The sequence below is a fragment of the Agelaius phoeniceus genome, chromosome 18, assembly GCF_051311805.1.
Source record: "Agelaius phoeniceus isolate bAgePho1 chromosome 18, bAgePho1.hap1, whole genome shotgun sequence".
NCBI classification, from domain to species: Eukaryota; Metazoa; Chordata; class Aves; order Passeriformes; family Icteridae; genus Agelaius; species Agelaius phoeniceus.
The window spans coordinates 6,861,436-6,883,086 of record NC_135282.1 but is presented as its reverse complement, the minus strand read 5'-3'; the positions used below and the strand labels follow the sequence as shown (position 1 = coordinate 6,883,086).

At 47.0% G+C, this 21,651-nt stretch overlaps 1 protein-coding gene across 16 annotated transcripts in view; it reads right to left on the bottom strand.

Annotated features, from left to right (window-relative positions):
* FBRSL1 (fibrosin like 1) overlaps positions 1–21,651 on the bottom strand; it is a 502,275-nt gene that overhangs the window by 37,095 nt on the left and 443,529 nt on the right. For all 16 annotated transcript variants that reach the window (XM_077187583.1, XM_077187591.1, XM_077187589.1 and 13 more), the window contains one exon: positions 18,138–18,183. In XM_077187583.1, the coding sequence (XP_077043698.1) occupies positions 18,138–18,183 (46 nt within the window). The remainder of the gene's footprint in view (positions 1–18,137; positions 18,184–21,651) is intronic.

The following is a 21,651-nucleotide window of genomic DNA, read 5'->3' as shown; positions in this document are numbered from 1 at the left end:
AAAACTGGACTGTGTTGCACATGAATCACAGTTATTAACTACTGATAACAAAAGTTCTAGAACAGAGGAGCTTTCCTTCACTTCAGTTCTCAATCCTTGATTTTTTTGTGATCGTGTTTCCACTCCTCACATTGGAAGGTGTTGCATCCTCTGAAAAATCTTTTCTGTCCCACCTGGTTCAACAGGAACCACACTTGAGAGAACACAACAGCATGTGAGGGATGGCTTTGCAGAATGCTCAAGAAGGAAAATGTGAGGGATGATTGGTTTTTCCTTCTAAACAGGAAAGAGTGGTTTGGTATGCAATAAGGGAAAGAAAAGAACACTTCACTGTACTGCAGAAGGCAAACTCCTTCAGCATGATCTCAGTATGTGAAGTGCAGCTGCAAAGCTCCTTCCAGCTTTCTCCTTTGATGAAGTGTGAATTCTTCAATGGGCAGTAGAAATTCTGGAAATATTTTAGTGCTGGATATGCTGGAGGATAATGTATGAGCTGGCATCTAGTGAGACCTAACAGAGGAACACTGTGCTGTGCACTGCAATGGAATCACACCCTATTAATGAAAAGGTACTCTTGAATCTCCTCTTGTGTGAGGCTTTATGGCTGTGGAAAGAAGTCTTATGAGGCTGGAGGGTGCAAGGCAGCATGGATTGCTGCAATGCCAGCCTGGATGTGCAAAAGGCCTGGAACAGTCACTCAGCACTTGCAAAGCCAAATGTGTGCTCCACACTCCTCTTCCCACTGACTCCTTGGGGTCCCTTTCCATCCACTGCAGTGGCCCTGCAAAGATCATCAAGCACAACAATTTCCACAGGGCTGCTGGATGGAATCTGCTGCAGGTTGTCAAGGCCATGGAAAACCCTTGTGATCCTGCCATGCATGAGACTACTCACTGTAGTGAGGGAATTCCTTCAGGAGAGTATTCACTGCCCTACTGGCTTTCTTGGTGCCTGGGGTCTGCAAGAGCCCCAAGAGCCCTGAGCTCTCCCACTGCCCAGGCAGAACCACAACTCTCACAATCCCCACGTCACCCTCTGAGCTGGAACTGGGCAGGCACTGCCACATCCAACCTCTGTGCTGGGCAACAAACAGGTACAGGCTCAGACTTCTGCAAAGATAATCACAGGAATAGCCTGCTCTGAAACTGCTGCACATTTTCATTTCAATATTGGGTGAAAGAAGAGACAAGTAAGTATGTGGGCTTAGCCTGCAGATACTTTTCCGAGACAGTAATTGCTGCATAATTCATAATCTTGTTTTTACATGTTTGCCATGTGTACCAACAATTCCACTGAAATCACTCTAAATTTTTCCTTCAAGTCCTTTCCATGTCACAGTTTTTTCCAAACTGCACACACACAAACATGCCTAGAGGCCAGCACTAAGCAGTTACTTGGGTTTGGCAAATTCCTTTATTCCCAGATTCTTGCACATTAGGAGAAGAAAGTGGGGTCTAAGCTAATCCTTGAGAGTTTCCACAGCAGACAGCATCATTCACTCATTGTATTTGTATTTTCTTTCAAGCAGTTCTCTGTGAAGTCAGAATGGAGAGTTGCATCTCTACCCAGAGCCACCTGGCTCCCCATCAACTCCAGATCCCACAGGCTGGAGGAGTGCTGCCCCCTGAACCAGGCAGGGCTCAGAAACAGAAGCATCTGCAACTGATAGGAAATCTTAGCCCAGTAAGAAGCAATTCATGGCTTCTGTACTAAAGAGGCTCACAGGGAAGTGCAGTGATGCAGTTCCCCATCTCAGCCCTGCAGCAATGGTTTGAGGTATTTTAGCTCATATTAAACTAACTGGAGATGACATCACAGATCCTTGCAGGGAGGGGAAATGCATTTCTCCTAATGGACCTCAAAATGGTTAATCCATTCAACGATTACAAATGAAATGCCTCATCTCTCAAGGGGCAGAATCCAAGGGCTGGTGCCACTGGTTTTGTTTTTGAGGACACAATATGGTTTTGTTTTTGAGGACAACACTCCAAAGTGCCAGCAGTTGGTTTCAGGGAAAACCTCCTCCTCCCACATTAACATATTCATTTGCAAAATCTATCACATATGTTGCGTGCAAACTGGCTGAGAGTTGATTCAGCTCTGACAGCATGAGAGCCTCTAGCCCAAATATCTGAAAGTAATAAAATCCACACCATCCTCCTGATTCCTCACCCTAACAGAGAAGTGACCTATATTTGCTTTGCACTGTCAGTGCTCCCAGGAGACAGAAAATAGTAGCATTGGTCCATGCTGGGGTTGTGGACCTCAGAGTGGGGTAATTGTCACAAGAAAAACACAAACAACAGGGCTTTTGTTACAGGTTATGCTCATGGCTAATGGCAATAACTGAGCTATCACATTCTACCTGATGGTCACTCCACAAACAGGAATGAGGCCAGGAGGGACAGAGCACCCATTATTTTATATACAGAGGTGGCAAGCAGGGGAAATTATGGAACAATCTCTCACAGACAGCAAGTACTCCTGTGTTTTTAAGAGGGCTCTCCTCAGCCCTTTGTTTTGCAGGCAGGCTGGCTCTGAGCTGGGTTGCTCCCAACAAGCTCTCAGCCTGCTAGAGGCTCAGAGAACCTGCTCTGAATGAATATGTTTCTTTCCATGAATTTGTTAAAACCAAAGCCAGATTCCCCTTCTGCTGGGTGCTGCATGTTTCTGAAAAATCCTGTCCTCTTTTAAAGCTGAACACAGCCACGAGTGGCAGAAAAGAAGCAAAGATTTTCCCCATTATGGAAGGAGGAAAAAGATACCGAGGGAGCAGTCAGCCTCTCCAATGCCACACCACATCTCTGGGGACTAAAGCTTTTCTGCATCCACAAGATAAATCCACCTTCTCCCTCTGTTCCCACAGCAGCAGAGAACAACTCCCCAGTTACCAGTGCTGGATGCCAGTAAAGGTCTCCCTTTTCTTCCTTGTGTAAGGCATTTCCCTCCCCTTCATTTTATAAATTACCAGAACAGACATTTAAATGTTCAAGAATAATCTTAACAGAGTATTCATGCCTTGGGCATTTTCATGCTCTACAAGGAGTGAAACAAAAGGGCCTCATTTAATACCTCCCTACAGCATTCCCTATTCCTGCTCTTCCCCTGTAAATCTCCAAAGGCAAACTCTCAGTGGTTCAAGGCTCCCTGCATACCCCATCCCTCCCTTCTCCTTTTTTAAGATGAGCTTCTAAAGCAAATCTTGCTGGCTGACAGGAACAGGTGGTAGGAATCCTTCAAAAGGAGAGAAAAACCATTTGTAACCAATAAAAGGAGAGGAAAAGTCTGATTCCTGTGGTTTTACTGAGCAGCCCTGGGAGCTGCTTGGATGGCAGGCACACCCTGCTGCCCTGTGCCCCGCTGGCACCCAGCCCTGCAGCTGCAGGACGGGCAGGATGGACACCCATGGGTGCCAGGGAGCAGGGTGGCTCTGCCTGCTCTGTGCGGGATTTCAGGACCACTGCACCAGCTCCAGAGCCTGATGGGACAGGCTAAGGGCTGAGCCTGCCTTCTGCCCTGGATTTGAGATCTAGCTTTACAAAACCAGCAAAAGCTTCTATCCTTTTCAAACATACAGAAACCATCCGATGTTTGAACAAAGTTTTGTGCTAGATCAAAAAGCCAGACCTGCAAAACCCTCCTTGGGGCTTTGCTTTTATTCTTTAGCAAAACCCCTCTACAGTAACTTTCTGATCTTCAGCCTTGGAGAGAAACATCACAATCCACTGAGGTGAACAATATACCTTAATCTCTTGCCTTATACCTGACAGGTACCGAAGTCTGACTTGGAAAGGACCCCCAGGACATGGCTGGCAAAGGCTGGGCTTGCTGTGTGGCACTTGGAGACAGCAGCTCTCCTGGAAAGAACTGCACCAGGACAGCAGCTCGCTGCCCAGCTCCCCTCTCCAGCCCTGCCCACCCACTTTTCTCCTTCCCTTACTGTCAAAACTGATGAAGGGAGAGGCGACAAGCTGGAAAGGCATGGCCAAGACTCAGAGCGAGCATTCAAAGCACCCCTGCTGGGCTCCAAAGTGCTGTTATGGCTGCTCCCTGTGTGCAGGGAATCAGGATGTGGTCTCCAATCCAGCTACAAGCAAAGGAGGCAGAGCAATAGATGTGCTTTCTGCAGAGACCTCGGGTATTGCTTCTTTCCTGTATTTGCTGGCAAGCACAAGGTGCAAAAACATCCATGACCAGGGCAAATGCTGGAATCCAGGTTTATCTGGATGTGATCTAAGGGATACTTCACTATGGATGTGGCCAATGCAGTTGTTTGTTCAAGAGTTAAAAGGAAGGGATATTTCTTCCTATGGAGGAAGATCAGGAAATTAAACCTGGAGTTAGCTCTTCCTCCTTTCTCATATGGGTTTCTCTCCTCAAAAAAGGGGTGGCAGTGGGTTTGAATGTTCTCCAAATGTGATTTCCCTTTCCTCCACAAGAAATGTATAGAGAAAAAGGTCTGAAGTCCTTGCAGTCTTCTACAGATATGCCACATTTAGAAGCTCTGGACTTCTCCCCATATCTTTGGTTCTCCATACCAATTTTGCCTGTTCACAGCCTGAAGTTATGCCCACCCCACCCCATGCACTACACATACATTTGGTGAAACTCCACCACTGACCAGCCCCACACCAGTGCCAGAAAGTCCATTTAGTTTTTAAGACTACAAAACCCAACACACTCCATTTACACAGCCTGGAGCAGCCCTGCAGTATTTACATCCCTCCCAAAGAACCACAGAAACATTTATCACTGCATGGTCACGCTCTACTTGTCACACACCAGCACTGGCATCCTGGAGAGGACTGTACTACAAACAAGCGCCCACCTCAAGGACCTTTGGGGTATTCAGCATGTTGTGGCTGCACTGAATTGGTTTCTGACCAGAAAAGAGAACACTTTCTTCAATCACCCTGCAGAAATGTTTTCCTTATGGGCAAACTTCAGAAATATCCACCGCCTGATACTGAGGTTGGTTTTTCTAAGAGCTAAGGGTCGTAAAGTAGCCACGTGTTTAAACAAGAGGTCATTATCCACCAGCACCAGGGTTCAGTGCAAGCTTCTAAGCAAGAAGCAATTTGAAAATAGAGCTGTTAAAGCAGTAACAGTAATTTAGTGTAATTTAAGTTTCTGTTTTACTGATTTTTCTGGCTAAGATTCATAGTGCTATCAAATTAGCATCTGGTTATCTTGTTGAGGGGAGTGAAGTCAATAGTCTAACAGGCCCATTTGCTTCTCTTTACTGCTGCAATTGTGTGACTTCATTGATACTAAGACCGGAAGGCAAAGGACAAGGACAGTGTCCTATGGCAGATGCCAAGCTCCTATTTTGTGTGTGATACAGCACAGTCCAACAGATGAGATTTCAGACACAGCAATCAGAAGAAACTATTTCTACTCAAGATGCCGTAATACCAAAGGCTTAACACTAAACTTATTAGCTACCACCCAGTTAGGAAGTGAGATTTTTCAATGGCATGAAGTCACCGAGAGATTGAGAGTTTGACCAAAACTTTAAAAGCTTTGCAGCAGTTCACCTGCACCAAGACCTGGCAGCATTTCAGGACCAACAGTAGCATACAGCAACATTTGCTATTCAAGCAAACGTGCTCTCCTAACTCTTTGCAGAGAAATCTGCTTTACCCAGTACCAACCTCCTCCTCAGTCTCTCCAGCTTCATCTACCCAGTGTGGTAAGAAGAGAAGCTCCTCCACACCCTTCCTTCCCCTCCCTCTCCTCCACCTCTGGACAGCACATCATTTTCAGTGCTGGTTTGTGCTGCCCTCAGCGCTCCACATTGCCAGACTGGTCAAACCCACAGATGGAAGGAAAGATGCCTTTCCAAGCCCACCTCTGGAAAGATGAAGCTGTGGTAGGAAAAGCCCTGCAAGTTCCCCTTGTTCCCTTTGAAACCCGAGGAGAAGAGATGAGCAGCACATTTGTAATTAATTACAGCAAAACCTACTGCATTGTTCTCTCCTCCCCTTCCTTTTCCCCTGACCCCCCCCCCTCGCAGAGCTTTCACTGGAACCTCTGTGGCGTGTATATTTTCCTAAAGTTGCCAGGGCCAAAATGGTACAGCTGAGACATTCACAGGAGTCAAAGAAAGTGCAGGCCCAGGTTAGTGCACAGGGGTACAATAGTTCCTTAAGAGCGAGCGTCTCCCCCGCTGCCGCCCCCCTCCTCCCAAACCTTCCGTCTCTAATGAACCTTTGGTGTCTGTCCACAAAAAACAAACATCAATCAGGCAACAGGCTGTTCCTTTTCCCCTGTTGCTAGTCTGAAATAACAGGCATCCCCCGCTGGGCTGGGAACGCCACTTCCCTCTCCAGCACACATACGGGATAATAAGGGGGAGGTGAAGGAGGGAGGAAAAGGCGCTCCGAGGTGCCAGAATACACAGCGAGACGTGCCTCCCAGAGCCAGAGAAAACTCGGGAACACAACAGCTTTTGATTCCTCCTGCCCCACTGGGTACGTTAATTATTTAATAGTTGGCTTGTGAATTGGTGGTGGTGGTAGGAACAGGGGGGAAGGGAAATCAGGCTTTTCCCTCTCCCGCCCCCAGTCCCCTCCTTGTGCTGGCAGAGTTGTGCACACACACACACACACACACACGTGTGTGTGTGTGTGTGAGAGGCTTTGGGCACACCTAGCAGCTCCTCAGCACCCTGTCCTCTCTCCCCACCCACACAACACCCTCCTTGTTGGCCTGTGACCACACTGGCCATAGACAGCATGGGACAGCATCTGGATCAAATGATGCTCAGGGCAAAGAAAACCCATCTGCTCTCCCTTTGGAGGCAGATATTTTTCACTTATTATGCTTGGGGGAAGGGCACTTCGAAGTTTATATTGGATTTCGACAGAGTTGGAAATGGAGCTGCAAATCAAACAGAGATCAGCTTATGATTTGCAACCAGGGCTTTCTAGGTGTCTGAAGCAACACTTTGGAAGGAGCGTAGGGAAAAGGAGAATGTAACTACATCTCATTTGGATGGAGAGGACTCACAGATGTTAGGAATATTTTTGATCAACAGCTTTCCTGGCACTGATTGTGGTGGAATCCACAACCTTGACGGCTAGCTGAGTAAGAAAGTGCTGGCAAGCTCCTGACTGCATGCAGGCAATTTGCAATGCTGCCAGTCAATATTTCAGTGAAAACAAAATTGCAGGGATCATATTAAAAGAGAAGAAAACAGAAAATAAAACAAAACAAAATCCAGCCTCTCCTTTTAAAAGAAAACTCTGACACAAACTGATGGGAAAGTCCCTTCCAAATCAAAATGCAGCCTTTGTTTGTTTAAAATTAACACGCTGTGATGGGAGCCCTGCCGTGAGCACGCAAAGGCAAGTCTGCCAGCAGCAACAGAAGCAGACACAGCAAGAAGTGGCTTTACACGGGGACACCTGGGTGGCATGTTTAGTACAGGCCTGCAGGAAATGATGCAGAAAGAGGTTTATAGTTGTGTCCATTTGGTGGAGGAAATGTATGCAGCAGGCAGGGGTCTGAGCCAAAAACCTAGACCCAGTCCTCTTCAATCTTTGGGAGGAGAGAATTGATGAGAGAAAAGGAGAGAGCTTCTCTGGCAGGGTTTTCCAGCTCTGGCTGTTCATGTAGCCATGCTGGCCCGTCAGTGGGAAGCAGTGGCATTACTGTGAGAGACTGCAAGCAGTGCAGCCCGGGCAGCATCTCTCACTGGACCAGCCTTGGGATGACTGACACGGACTCTGGGGGCATCTGAACTCCTGGTACAGCTCACAGAGCCACCTGCAGAGCCTTCAGAGGCCTCTGAATTACTCCCACCTGCGTGGCTGGCAAAAGGGTGCTCTGCTGCTCACAACCACTGAGTCAGGCCCTTTGTGCCCTGGCCTCAGGACTAAGCTTGGCTGAGTGTGCTGCCAGCCAGTGGGGAGTCCCCAGATGTCTGCTGAAGGCAGCTTTACAGCACATACTGCTAGAATGACATAAAGAGCCCAGAGACTGGCCTGTAACACAATAATACTTCAGGCCAAAAGTACATTATGCTCAGAGAACATTTTTGTTGATACAATGAAAGGTATAAAATAATCTGCTCTACTTTGGTTACTAAATTGATCAGTACAGAATGCAATGAACATATTCTAGTTGTTGGTTGCATATTTCTAGCTCAGTTTCAAAGACTGGCTCAATAACAAAAACAATAACACGTTCATTATTGTACAAACATTCAATGCTCACCCTGTAAATTTCTTCCTCCAGCCATTAAGCCTGTATAAATCAGGTTGTCTCTGCAGAGCTTGCACTGTGAGCACCTCTCCTGTGCCCAGAGAAGGCCAGCCATGTAGGAAAGCAAGTGGCTGGGGACAGCTCAGCTGTTTGGAAGCCAAATCACATAATGCTGAGAAACATTAAAATGCTAGCTGCTTCATCCAACAAGGCTGGCCCTTTTCTGCCACTCTGCCTTGCACAGAGAAGCTCTGGCTTTGCAAGCCAACACAGCTTGGGGTGGGTTTGCACACTCTGATGTAAGCTTTGGTGATGCTGCCTGGTCCTGCACTTCCCAAGATGTCCCAAGGATGAGGACTCATGGGACTGAAGGGACAAACTCATCTTCCACAGGTTTCACAGTATGGGGCACTGAGCATTCAGGCAGATCTCTCCCAAAACTGGATCGTCAATAAATATGGAAATGCAGAACAAACCTAGCAGACACCAGCAGCAGATGCAGGTTCATAGATGTCTGCTTATTACCAAGGCTCACTCCAGCTGAGACTTAAATAGGCTCCTTTATGCACAACGGGAGCGGAATTGAAGGAAACTGGCAATTACACAATTTTATTTCCCTGCTAGCCCGTTTGCTGTGCATCAGGTGGCTCTGCACTCACACACCAAAGGGGCTTGTGAGCACTAAGTGAAGCACAAAGCCAGCTTGATGCTCTGCTTTCACTGGGAGGAAGTTTCTGTGTGCTTTTCTGGATGTGGTGTGAAAGCACAGAGAACGCATTATTTTGCATTATTTTGAAAGCACCACGAGTGCCTGAGACACAGCGACTTCCAGGCTTCACTGTGTCTCTTTCTGAGAAGGCTGCAACCTCTTTTTAACATGATGATGCTCAGAAACAGATGCCAGGGTCTAAGTTTAACACCGCACCAGGATTTATCTGTATAGATGCATCTGCAATCTTCTTCGTTACCTTTTAATACAAACAAACTTCCACTTTCTAAAATCTCCACCCTGACTCCAGTGGGGTTGACTGGCAAAGCACCTAACACAGTGCTTGATGATGTACTTGTGCAATCACGCTCTCCCAGCTTTGCCACTCACCTTGCTGACACTCTTTAACAATATATCTCCAACAGGGCAAAATGTTAATGTCCACTTCATTGGAGAGAGATCTGGAACTCTGACTATTCCCTAATGGATAAGCCTTTAAGAATTTATTAGTGATGAAACCAGTGTGTTTCTTCAGAAACTTAATAGGGTTCCATAAAATTACTTCAATAACTTTAAAAATTTAATGGTGAACAAGGACCTTTCCAAAGGCTTTTTGAACTGTCCGACAGAATCCCAGAGTGGGGATATAATTCTGCAATAAATTTTGCAGGATGGTTAAAAGATTTTAATTTCCTATTACCTCCTGCAAGTCTTTGCCATCCATTTAAAGCAACTACATGAACTAAAAGCACTGTAGTCACTTTTCTCTCCCAGCGATTTACAAGAAAATATTTACTGTTTGGGGGAAAAAACCCAACAAACTAGAACAAGTATCCTTTTCAGAAACACAGACACGCAAACACGAGCACTCTGCCAAGTCCTGCTCTTATACAGTGGTGTAAACCCAAATAAACACAGGGAAGTCAATGGAGTCAGTATGGCTTTACCTGGCTGAGCCGAGGCCGCGAGCCAGGGCCGAGTGCCCGGAGCAGCAGAGATGGAAGGAAAGCCTCATGCTGTGAGTCCCCAGGCAGCTCAGCAGCAACATTAACAGGCTCCACGGGGAATGTGTTCAGCCCTTGTTAGCAGGAAGGATGGCCAGAGAGGCAGGGAGGCGAGGGGAGCAGCGAGCACATGCGTGCACGGCTCACACGGTTATTAAGGAAGCGAACGGCAGGAACCCCATGGCTGAAAGCAAACCCCCAACCTGGCCTCCCTCCTCCCCTCCCACAGGACAGGAACAGAGAGCTCCATCACTCACAGCACTGATTTCAAATGAAGCTAATACAGAAAAATCAAGCCCAAAGCAGAAACAGCATGAACTGCTAGAGGCTGATCAGGACAGCAGGGTCCTGTCCTCAGCCCCAGCCCTGCCCCGGGAGGAAGGAAGGATGGACTCAGCCTCCAGAGGGGCAGTGAGAAGAGCACATGCTCAGGAGAAGCAGTGACATGCTGACAGCATCCTCTGTTCCTCAGGTCTCTTGCTGGGACTTACAGACCCCGCCAGCACTGCACACAAAAGAGTAGCCAGATCCATTTGCAATTAAACAGCACGCCCTGGTCTCATTGATCACCCCCATTGATTGCCTAGAAGGAAACACCAGCTGACCCGGGGTCAGAGCCAGCTCCCCCCTCACCAGCACTGCCTTGTCAAATCCCTGGGGGATGGCCAGGCTGCCCTGTTCTGTGCTGGTGACCTGCAGGGTGAGGGGCTGCTGTGTCTGCAGCATTTCTGTCATGGAGCCCAGCACAGCTGCCCATGGTACCCTGACAAACTGCTCCACTCACACAGAACAGAGCAGCTCCAAAGGGGCATCACAGAGCTGGGAAAACCAGCCTGGGCTGAGCAGAGCCTCAGGCTGGGCAGCTGGAGAGAGCAAGGACTCTCCTCTGCAAGGAGCAGGGCTGGTTTAAATCCTGGGATGTGCTGGGCACAGCTCAGACCCACACCAGACACCTCCCCTCACCCTGCACTGCTCACCCTGCGGAAGAGGGAATCAGGTTTATACCCAGCGTTTAATTTTCTCAGAAACCGAAGCTTTACAAAATCTTCCATGAATAAAACATGTCTCTGAGGTATTTTAAAAGCAGAATTGAGAAGACCCAATGGTTTTGTGGGGGTTGCAACTGCTGCTCTTAACATCACCCCCCTACAGCATCCTTCTGTGCTGAAATGCAACCAGGGACCACAGCTGGAGACAGCACTGGGACTTTACCCATTGGCTTTTGCTACTCAAGAAAAAAAGAAAAACAAACTACAAACAAGGAGTAAAAAGATGGTATCTTTCAAATGTCCTTTAAAAGCCTAGGCAATGTAAACTACTACAGGCACTTGGAAGGAATTTCTATCTTTTTCTTCTGATTTACAGTTTGATGGTCCTTTTATCTACTTTTACATGAACTGAGAAAAGCTAGAATGTGCCTACTCAATCAATATGAGCTTGTGCTGGCCTGTTCAGGATATATAATATTTTGCTTTTATGGTTTATTTTAAATAAAAAGTATAATTAAAGAAAATAAACCACCCACTTCATAACATTTATACAACGAAGACTCTATTTATTTTATTTACATTTTGGTGGGCAAGGCACAGCATGCTGTTAGCTTTCTGTGATACTTAACAAAGCCGCATTTGAAATTTAAAATCTTTAAGGAAATTAACAAATTCTGTGGAGGAAGGGCAGTTGAGCAAAGAGACTTCTTACATTACCCTAGATAATTGTGCATATATATGTTTCTGTGAGTCTCTCTCTACTCCAAAAACATATCCATGACTTGGAAGCTTTAAATCAAAAAGCAATTTCAGTCTGTAATTCTCAAATAAATAATTAAACACATTTTATCTCCTACAGTATTGCTTCTATTCATTCTAATCCCACTGACAGGAATGCAGCAACATACTCCACCACATCCTTAAAGTAAGGAAACAAAACACAAGATACCAACCAGAAGGCCTGGAAATGTTTATAATTCAACTTTTCAACTCTCCTGGCTGCAGCCTGGAGCTACAAAGAAAGCTCTATGCAAGGGGAGAGGCCTGGAGATGGCTGTGCAAACCATATGGCCACGGGTGCAAGCAGACCCTGCTGGCCTGCACGAGGCAGCTCTCACTCTGGGAGGCACACAACACTCAGTTTGTGTCAAAGTTAATAAATTATCCACTTTTGCAGTCTGAGTTTTACCAAACTAACCGGACAGTGTGGTTACGGTGAGTGGTCTCTTGCTTGTCCATCATAATTTCACAGACTGCTGCTGCAGATAGGGATGGCTACAGCCTGGACTAATAAATACACACAAAATAGCTAACAGGGGAGACACAGAGTGCATTCCCATTCCCAAAGAGAAGGCTGAGCTTTCCAGAGCCTAGCCTGCAAAACAGGAAAACTACAATTCTGAAAGACTGCATTTACTGCACTATTTTCTGTGTTTAGTTTTGATTTGAAATGTGTGTAACTTGCTGTGACTTGGGTGATTGTCTTGGTTACCCATGCTTTTTGAAAATCAAAGTCATCCTTCTCAGACCACTGTATAATTATGTTCATACACATGCAAGAAAGCTAATTCGCTCATCCTGCTGGCAAAATTAGATGGAACTTCCCAAAAGCATCTACAGATCACAAACTATCTCTAGAACAAGGTTGAAACCAAAGTATTTGGGCTTCTTTATGACTGCCTGCTGGCTCTGAAGCAGAGAAGAATCAAAAATTCTAGGCTCTTTTCTGTAGTCAGGAAGACTGAAGTCTTGCCTAAATAACGAATTAAATCTTAGATTTTGGTACAATCCTCTGAGGGCCTGGGTTTCATGAAAAAAACAGAGACTTGTAAACTTGTGATAAAATCACCAGAGATGCAGCATGGGGAGCAGAGCAGCTGCAGAGCATCCTGAGCACTGTATAAATCATAGCAATATGGTTGCTATCTAAATAAATGCATTACTTATTTTATTTATTATTACAGATGCTGCTGTGGAAATTTTTGCATGCCTGTAATCATGGTGGACTCTTGTCCAAAGCTTCAGCTGTGAATTATCATCCCCCTCAAGCTCCCTGGCTGCACAGGTAATCAAGCACAAGATGGTGACCTCATCAAAATCCAAGCAGAACATGGGGATAAAACTGAGATCAAGAGACAGGATGCAGCTCAGATCCCACGGTGAACCCCACACAAGAAAACTGGGAAAATTTATGACATCTCTCCTGACCTCCATTCATGTAAAACACAGCTGACTGCCTGGCCAGGTGCGGTGAGACTTGTCTGCTCTGTCTGTGCGGACCTTGCAGTGATGGAAAGCCCTCTCTCCTGGCACAGTAAGGTAAAGCCCTGAAGGAGAGGTGGGCTTGATTACAGGAGATGCTGTCCCAGCCCAGACAGGGAGGCTCTGACCCTGACAATGGAGACAGAGCACTGGGGGACAGGACCAAGCATGCAGGCAAGCCTGGGAGACACTGAGCTGCTGGTTCCCCTGTCAGGGCTGAGCATCCTCTGAGCTGTGCTGCTGCAGACCTGTGCCAAGCACGGTAATCTGAGCTCAGCTGCATTCAGGTTGTTTTCTGCTTCACCAGGCACTCGCAGGTTCCTCCTGGAGAGCTGACTCGCTGCTCTCCCATCCTGCCCCTGCCCCTCCTTTCCCCTCTCACCCCATCTCACAGTAATAACCATCAGTTTTTAACAGCATGTCCTACACTGGAGGTTTTGTAGTTCCAGCTTTTAAAATGATTTAGTGTGACAGTTTAGTGCTGAATTAAAGAAAAAAAAAAAAAGAGTAAGAAAAAGGAAGAGAAGAAGCAGAGAGAAAAAGGAGAGACAGTCCCCTTAAGGCAACAACATTATGGAGCAGTGATCTCAGAGGAACAAGGGTTCTTCTCTGGTTCAGATGTGCTTGTCAGAGCTCAGTGTCGTCTCTGAACAAGAAATCTCTCTTGCTGGCCCAAGGCACAGTTTTGTGGTCAAGAGGACAGAAAATAAAGGGAGGGAACTTCAAAGAAGCATAAGCTGCATTAGCCCGCTGGGGCGGGTGGCTGCGGCACATCCCATGGCTGACAATTATGACCTGCATGCTGAGAAAGCTTGCCTCCCTCTTGTCAGAGGGATAAGACACAGGCTGTGAGCTTTAGAGCTTTGAGGATGTGTACAGTTCATGATGAAAGATAGCACTTCAAAGCCCTCTGCCTAGAAACCCAGGGAGAAGTAAGAGCGGAGGGTAAGCAATCTTTTTTCCTGGGGGGTGCATATGTGGGGGAAGGATAAGACTTACTTTCACTGTCATTTATTATTGCCATGAAAATGAAGCCTTGCACTGTTTATGGAATCTCTCATTAAAAGGATCTCTTGATAAATCGCTTGACAAACATTCATTAATTAAGTCTCTGAGCACACTTGGCTGACAAGCATTAGTCTTCATTCTGCAGGAGGGGGAAATTGAGGCATGGAGCTCAGCGAGCCCCCAGCAGCCAGGGCAGGGCTGGGTCCTGGCCAGCCACTCTGTGCCACCAGACAGATGGATTACACTGCTCCCTCCGTGCCCAGCTTGATCTGGATCCAAAGATAGGAGCAACATACTGTTCTCCACAGACTTCAAAGCTCTTCCCCTCACTGCTGCCCAGTGCCTCCTGGGGCTGCAGGGCAGACAGGGCTGTGCAGGTCTGGCTCCTCCATGGGCATCTCATGCCCCAGGGGCTCCTGCACACCTCTTTCATCTCACAGGCACCTCCCCACCCACAGCCTGCCCGGGGTTATGAATGGAGAAACCCTGGCTGCTGCCCAGGCTCCACTTTCCGATGGAGGTTTTCATCCCTGGGGCCTCTGACCTATCAAACTAAGCAAAAGAAACACCTCCTTTAAGCCTTTAAGACATCCTTTTCACTCTCACTGCTGCACTGGCCTTGGGTTCAAACGCTGGGGACTCAGCAGGTCACCTGGGCTGCAGCTGCAAGGCTATTGTGGTACAAACCTCTCCTGCTTTCCCTGGCACACAGCAGCTCTGGAGCAGGGACTGCTGCAAGGAAGCTCCACTGCCTCCAGCCAGACCCACAAGGGAAGCCCACAGCTGGAGAGAGCCAGCAGCGAGGACCCAACGCTCATGTCCAGCAAATACAAACTATCCTACCCCACACACTTCCAATTATGACCACAGCAGGCAGGAGGAGGTCCTTGCAGTGGCTTAGGGGTGACTATCCCTCTCACCTCCTCAGCCCCACAACTCATCTGACTGTCACCCCTCTGCCTCACGCTCCTACCTGGAGACAAGAGAGACAGATTTGGCTTTTGCCTATGCTTCCCCTGCCTTTCCTGGTACTTGCCCTTCAGAAAAAGGAAGGGCTGGCTGGCAGATTCCTGTGAGAAAGGAGCTGCATGAGAGAGCAAACAGACCTTTATTATTTGTTTATTGATTTATTCTCCAGGAGGATGTAGCACCCGGCCCTCGGCAGCAAATGCCCTTGTAACTCTGTACTGCAGCGACAAGTCGGCCAAACAAACACTTTTCTGCGTCAGAAAACAAAGACTGTCAGCAGAGCAGATCAGGGCTCCTCTGCTCTTACTTTTAATTATTATTTCCTCACACAGAGGATTTAATCTCCTCTTCTGCTGGAAGCTCAAAGTGCCCCATTCAGCCTATTTCACAGCTGTGACTACTGAGGTGACCCCGGGTCAGGACACCTCTCTCTGCAGCATAATAGTGCCTGGTCCCCGAAGTGGACACGCACGCCGTGCATCTGCTGCTGCAGATGAACTGGTGTCAGCAGGAGGAGCACGGCCACCACCGCGGCCCCACCGGGGAGGGGGCAAAGGCAAACGTTACCCAGAGAGCCCCAGACAAAGGGCGCTGCTCCTCCGGCCCTTTGTGGAGCTCTCAAATGCGGTCAAAGGTTACATTTTACAGCTGTTCCAGCCTCAAATAAGCGTAACCCGCCTATCTTAATACTTAATTGCATTGCTAAGCTGCTGATAAACTAGGACGGCATAAAACAAACACACCGGGCCAAACACATCCCCAGGGAAAGTTTGTGGGAACAGAGAGACTTGCACCAAACAATGGGCTGGGAACACGGGGAGTTGCACCAGACAATGAATCCACTTTATGTGTTTTAGAAGCCTGGTTAGCCTCAATGAAAGCTGCAGCATGGATGCTGCACGTTGGCTAGCTAATATCTCTCCAAAAAGGCCGGCGGTGTTTACAAAAGAAGGGCACAGTGCGAATGCCCACGGGAGAGGACGAGCGCGTGCCGCACCACGCGTGTGCCCACCAGGAAACTGTGCTGAGCTAATCCCCTCCCCACAGAGCCACCAGGGCTCCAGCCCCGGAGAACACGGCCTTAAATCAACGCTCTTATCTCACAAAAGGAATTTAAGTGCAATGCTTGAAAGTCACTTTCTCCCGGCCATATGGCATCCCCCAGCCTGGTCGTGTAGGAGCGGCGTTCATTTGCATGTGCAAGAGACAAATCTGGCTCTTGCATTGCGGGAGTGATAACAGGGCGAGGGGTAAAATTTAGCACTGTTTGGGTTTCTGCACAAAATCTTTGCTGAGGCGAATTTCTCTCACCTGTCAAGCCAAGTGCCAAATGCTGAGGTAGCCCCAGGAGAGCTTGCCCACGATGGGAGGCCATGCCATAAGCAAGGTACAGGGCCAGGGTAAAAGAGAAAACTGAGATAAAACCCATGATCTGAACCCAAAGCTGGCAATGTCTACACCCACATTAAAGCAAACAGGAACAGGCTGAAATTATAGGGATATAAACAGCACTGAACACAAACTTCAAGACAGCAAATTCACAGGCATTCGCACATTTAACTTCCTGATAGGGAGGTATTTTGAAAACTCATGTTGCTGAGCTGCTCCATGATATGAAGGGGTGGGGGATCTTGGGCTTCAGCACAAGGAGGAGCCAACAAAGCTGCTAACGCTTCAACATAAGCCTCTCCAGCAGATCTCTGTGCCAGGCATTATGCAGGATGGCAAGATTTTTGTTTTGCCGAGGCAGTGCCATATGGGCAATCTGGTTTGCCTTATCAGCAAGCCAAGTGAGAGAAGAGAAATGTTCTTCCCCACCATTTGTTTAAATTTCCCTCTTTCCCCCAGATAAAGCTGCATACTTTCGTAAAAATATCTACAAATGCAATAACATAATGGGCTTGTCATCGGTTTCCACATTTGGCATTGAAAATCTGCAAAGCTTGGAAAGAAAGAGAATTCCTAATAGTTACTGCTGCTGAAGAGCCCAGCTAAAAACTGGGCCTGGATCCAGGTGATGGAGCACACAACCACCAAAATGCCTTTCCATGTCCAGCACCTACTCCTACACAACAGCAAATTGTTCCTTTCTTGGCCCCACTGAAATAATGCCAGAAGTTAATTTCATCACTTCTTGTCGATGGGCCTCATCTCCCCTCTTTGGGGTATCTGCATGACCCTAACATTCACTATTGCTGTGAACTGATTTCATTTTGCAGCTCAACGCAGAGGATGCTGCAGACAGCCCCAAGCCCTGGCAACTAATCTGGAGCCACACAAACCTCCTAGCATGGCAAAGTGGAACCATTCCCAGCACAACATTTTCCACCATATACCAGAGTTTCCCCTCTCCAAGGCTGTTTCTTTGGCATTTCTGCCCGGTGTCCATCTCAGTGAGATTATCCCTGGGAACACACAGAGCAGAGCAGCCTGGTTTTATGGCTGTGCCGAGCCCTCAGAGGAGGGCTGGGCATATTTAGAGATCTGTGGCTGTGCCCCCCAAGGGGCTGTGGAACGAGGCAGTCTCTTAGCAACACCCAGTGCCTCTCACAGGTGACTGTCATTAACAGCAGGAGTGGAGCTGCACCGTGGGCACTGGCAGGGGAGGGAGGGGCAAGCCCTTGTCAGGATGACACAGACAGCACTGAAATACTGATTTGTTTGAAAGAAATGAGGATTTGATTGTATTAGAGGGAGAAGCACATCCCCTACAGTAAGGACTGACTTCTCCTTTGTCAGAAATCCCTCCCTCCAAGACACTTAATACAAATCTTACTGGAAGGGAAGAAGTCCCACCCCACACTGAGACAATGCAGCTCTAAATTTTAACTTAAATCATCACAAGCCTGTAAAGCTGATCTTTATGACAATGTGTGTGGCCAAGCTACAGGCTCTGGCAAAACTGATGTCCTGCTATTCGCACGACATGGATTCACAACCCAAATCCCTCGCTGTAAGATAAGGAAAGCATTTCTCCAGATCACTTACCTTTATTTGCTGCAGGGGAGAACAGCTTCTCAGAGCCTACAGAAGCCTGAAAAAAGAAGAGAAAGAGAGGGTGAATAATCGTGAAGGAGAAATTGGGAAGGCTTGCTCACAAAAACACAGCTCATAAAACAAGTGGGTTATCTGGAGACCTGCAGTTGCGCATTGCACCTGGAGGGTGCAATGTTGTGCCATTAAAGAACGAGCATGCATCCTGAGGAGATGAAAGCCAAGCAAGAGGACTGTCCTGATCTCACCCAACTACATCCTCCTGTCTCGTTTGTTTAAGGCAGCCATGCAATGCACAGCTATTTTATCCATGATTCCTCATATAAAAACAAAACCAGTGAAACTGCTGTCAAGCTGAAGGAAAAAAAAAGAAAAAGAAACCAAAACACATTTCAAAGGCTCTCTCACTGAAAATAAGCTCAATTCTTGCTGAACATGCAAAATGTAATTTGTGTATTGGAAACACAAGTTGCAACTGAACACATCTGTATGAAGGAGGGTGTTGTTCAATATTATGCCAAATGATAGGTACATGCTGCTATGCACTTAGTTGAGTATGAAATAAAACGACTTCCTCTTGGAAGAAGCCCGTATCCTTGCAGACTGGGTTGCACTATGCTGTCTGAACTTCACAGCAGTGTATTTGTGCTCCTCACAGCTCTGGGAAACAGTTAAAGAAATCCAATTAACCTAAACCTTGTAAACAGCTTCATGATAATCAGGGTCACTGGGTTACAGACAAGATGATAACGACAGACAGGGAAAAAAAAGTCCATTCATCGTAACTAAAGCTTTTATGAGTTAATTTGATGGCTTCCTTTCCTCCCCCCACTGATATCAAGCAGTCAACCGATTTCAGCATAAGCTTTTCCTCCTCGCTATCTGATAAAATAGCAAGCAGCCTCTCCAGAATCAAAGCTGGTCTGGGAGCAGGAGCACGATCAACATTACTACCATCTACAAGAAAGTATCATCAACGTGTTGGCACTGACTGCTGCATGAATAAAATGGGTGAAGTACAAAGCTGACGAGCAAAAGATACTGAAAGTGAAAAAAGCCTTTTTCCCCTGGCTCTGCTTTAAAAACAATTAATTAATTCAACACATGGCTGAACTAAGTTGATTTTATTTTTGATTTTATTGATTTTATTCTAAGGTGCCTTGGGAGATTTGCATGATAAAGAGCACTACAAATTGTATTACATTGCTATATATTTTAAATGACGACTCAGAAGGAAAAAAACAAATAGTAAAATGCAAGAAGTTCTGCATGAGATATAGTAAGAAGCAAGAGTGATCCATTAATGTTACTTCTAAGAAAAGTGGCACTGCAAGCACTGAATGTCTTACTTAATGCAAATGTATAAAAAAGAGAGGGAAAACAACATGAAAAATAGGTTGAGGCTGAGACACATAAGAAAAAAATTCTGAATTATGTCCACGACAAAGCTGCACGTGTAGCTGTGGCATGTATGATCATTACACAGCTCAGCAAAAAGATCCTAAAATCTTAGGGAAAATCAGTTACCTGCACGATCCCTTCACTGCATGGATTAAAAAGAGGAAGAACCAGGATTAAACAACGTTTTGCCTAGGCTGGTTTGCAAAAAAAGTGTAACAGAGTCACACAGCAGCAACAACAGTGGTGCATAAAACGTTTGACAGCCAACTCTGAATTTACAACCCATTGTTAGGAGATTTTTCACTTATAATCAACACCAAGTCACCACGGATGCGGAACACATCTGCAGGCTCTGGGAACTCACCCATGCTAACAGCTCACACAAAGCCAGGGCTACTCTCAAAGCACTCCACAAGCACTGGGACACGTGGCAGGTGGATAAATAAGATTCCCCCATTTTACAGGCAATGAAACTTTGGCGTGGCTTGCACTAAAGCCCCAGCAGTAAATCGGCCGCTGAGCCACAAATCCTAAAGGCCGGGTCCAGACGCTGGGGTGTGCAGCTCTCCAGAGGAGCCTGCTTGGGAGAGCCCTTCCTGGGGAGCCAGCCATGGCCAGAGGCAGCCACCCCAGCTGGGAGAAGCCTTGTGCTTCCCCTGGTCTGGACAGTCTGGGCTCACAGCCCCAACTCTGTGTCAGCCACCAGCTCACTGCCCTCCATGCACTCCGGTACCGCGGGCTCAGCGCCCGGCCAGGAGCCAAAGAGCTCAGTGCTACAGGTCCAGACTGTATCAAAACAACGTTTAAGGAAGTCAAGCCAGAAAATTCACTTTAAAGACCAAGTAAAACAGCCGGATTATTGCTCAGTCTTCTGCTATCAGCATGTGCCACCGCCTTCCACAATCAGAGTCAACATTTACAGAGCAGCGTTTTCAACATCGCAGCTTCAGTTCACAGACACAAACCTTCACACCTAGAGTTTACAGTAACTTTTGCTCTCACTTCTGGTGATTTCTAGCTCCAGATCTGAGCAGTTTTTGGCACGAGCACCACTCTGAAACAGTGAACGCCTGTGCTATAGGATATTCTGTGAGCTGCTGTAAAGGCAGGAGGGAAGCTGGGGGAGGAAGAGCCTGAATACATCATTCAGCCCTATCAGTCACCCTTTAAAGAAAGCGTACAATAAAACCTATGTGTCTGAGGGAGCCCACTAATGAGGGAAAAAAATCCAGCAAACCAACACATCTGCTAAAACAAGTCCCCTCCCAAATACTGCTGTTCCAAGCAAATCATTTGCATATGTTTAAGGGTTTTAAAAATAATATTAATAAAGTGGAATTCTTCCCTTGTGAACAAAACCAGGCATTTGGAGTCTTTCATGCGGAGTTCAAGCCATCTCAGGAAGTCACATGTTCTTTGATTGCAAAATGAAACTAAAAATTTCCTTTTTTCCCCCCTCTTGTTGCCTCCTGCCTGTCTCCATCTGAAGGACCATTTCACAAACCCCTCAAGTTCCTTTTTGTTGCTGCACAAGGCAGTGAGACCTGCCCAGCCTGAAGCTCACAGACAGAAGACACCTCCATCCTTCCTTGTTCACTGGCTGCTCATCTCCCTTGCCTGGAGCACAGCCCACAGCCACAGAACCCACCACAGCCTTGTGTTCATAAAAATACTGCTTGCACAGTCCCACCCTGTCCCCAGGAACAACTGTGGCACTTGAAGCATATCTGACATCTGTCCCCAGAGCAGCAGTTCCTGAGGTAACATCATGTTGCTGAAATCCCCAAGACCCAGCACCCTTTCCATGACACTGAACCTTCCAGGTCCCCTTTGTGGCTTATTCAATGAAGTTACCAATCCTTTGTCACCTTTTAATTTTCTTTCTTTTCTACTCTAGACCTAAAGGGGAAAATGCCTCCACCCAGTTCTGTCACAGCTTGAAACCAGGCTGAATGCACTGCAGAGGAAAATAACATTTCTGCCCTTTTCAGCCTTGTGGAGAGCAAGCAGAGGAGTAGTGCTGCAGTCCCTCCCCCTTCCTCCCCTTGAACCCAGCACATATAAACACTGATTCAATTTTCAGCACTAAAAGCTCAGCAAAGGCAGC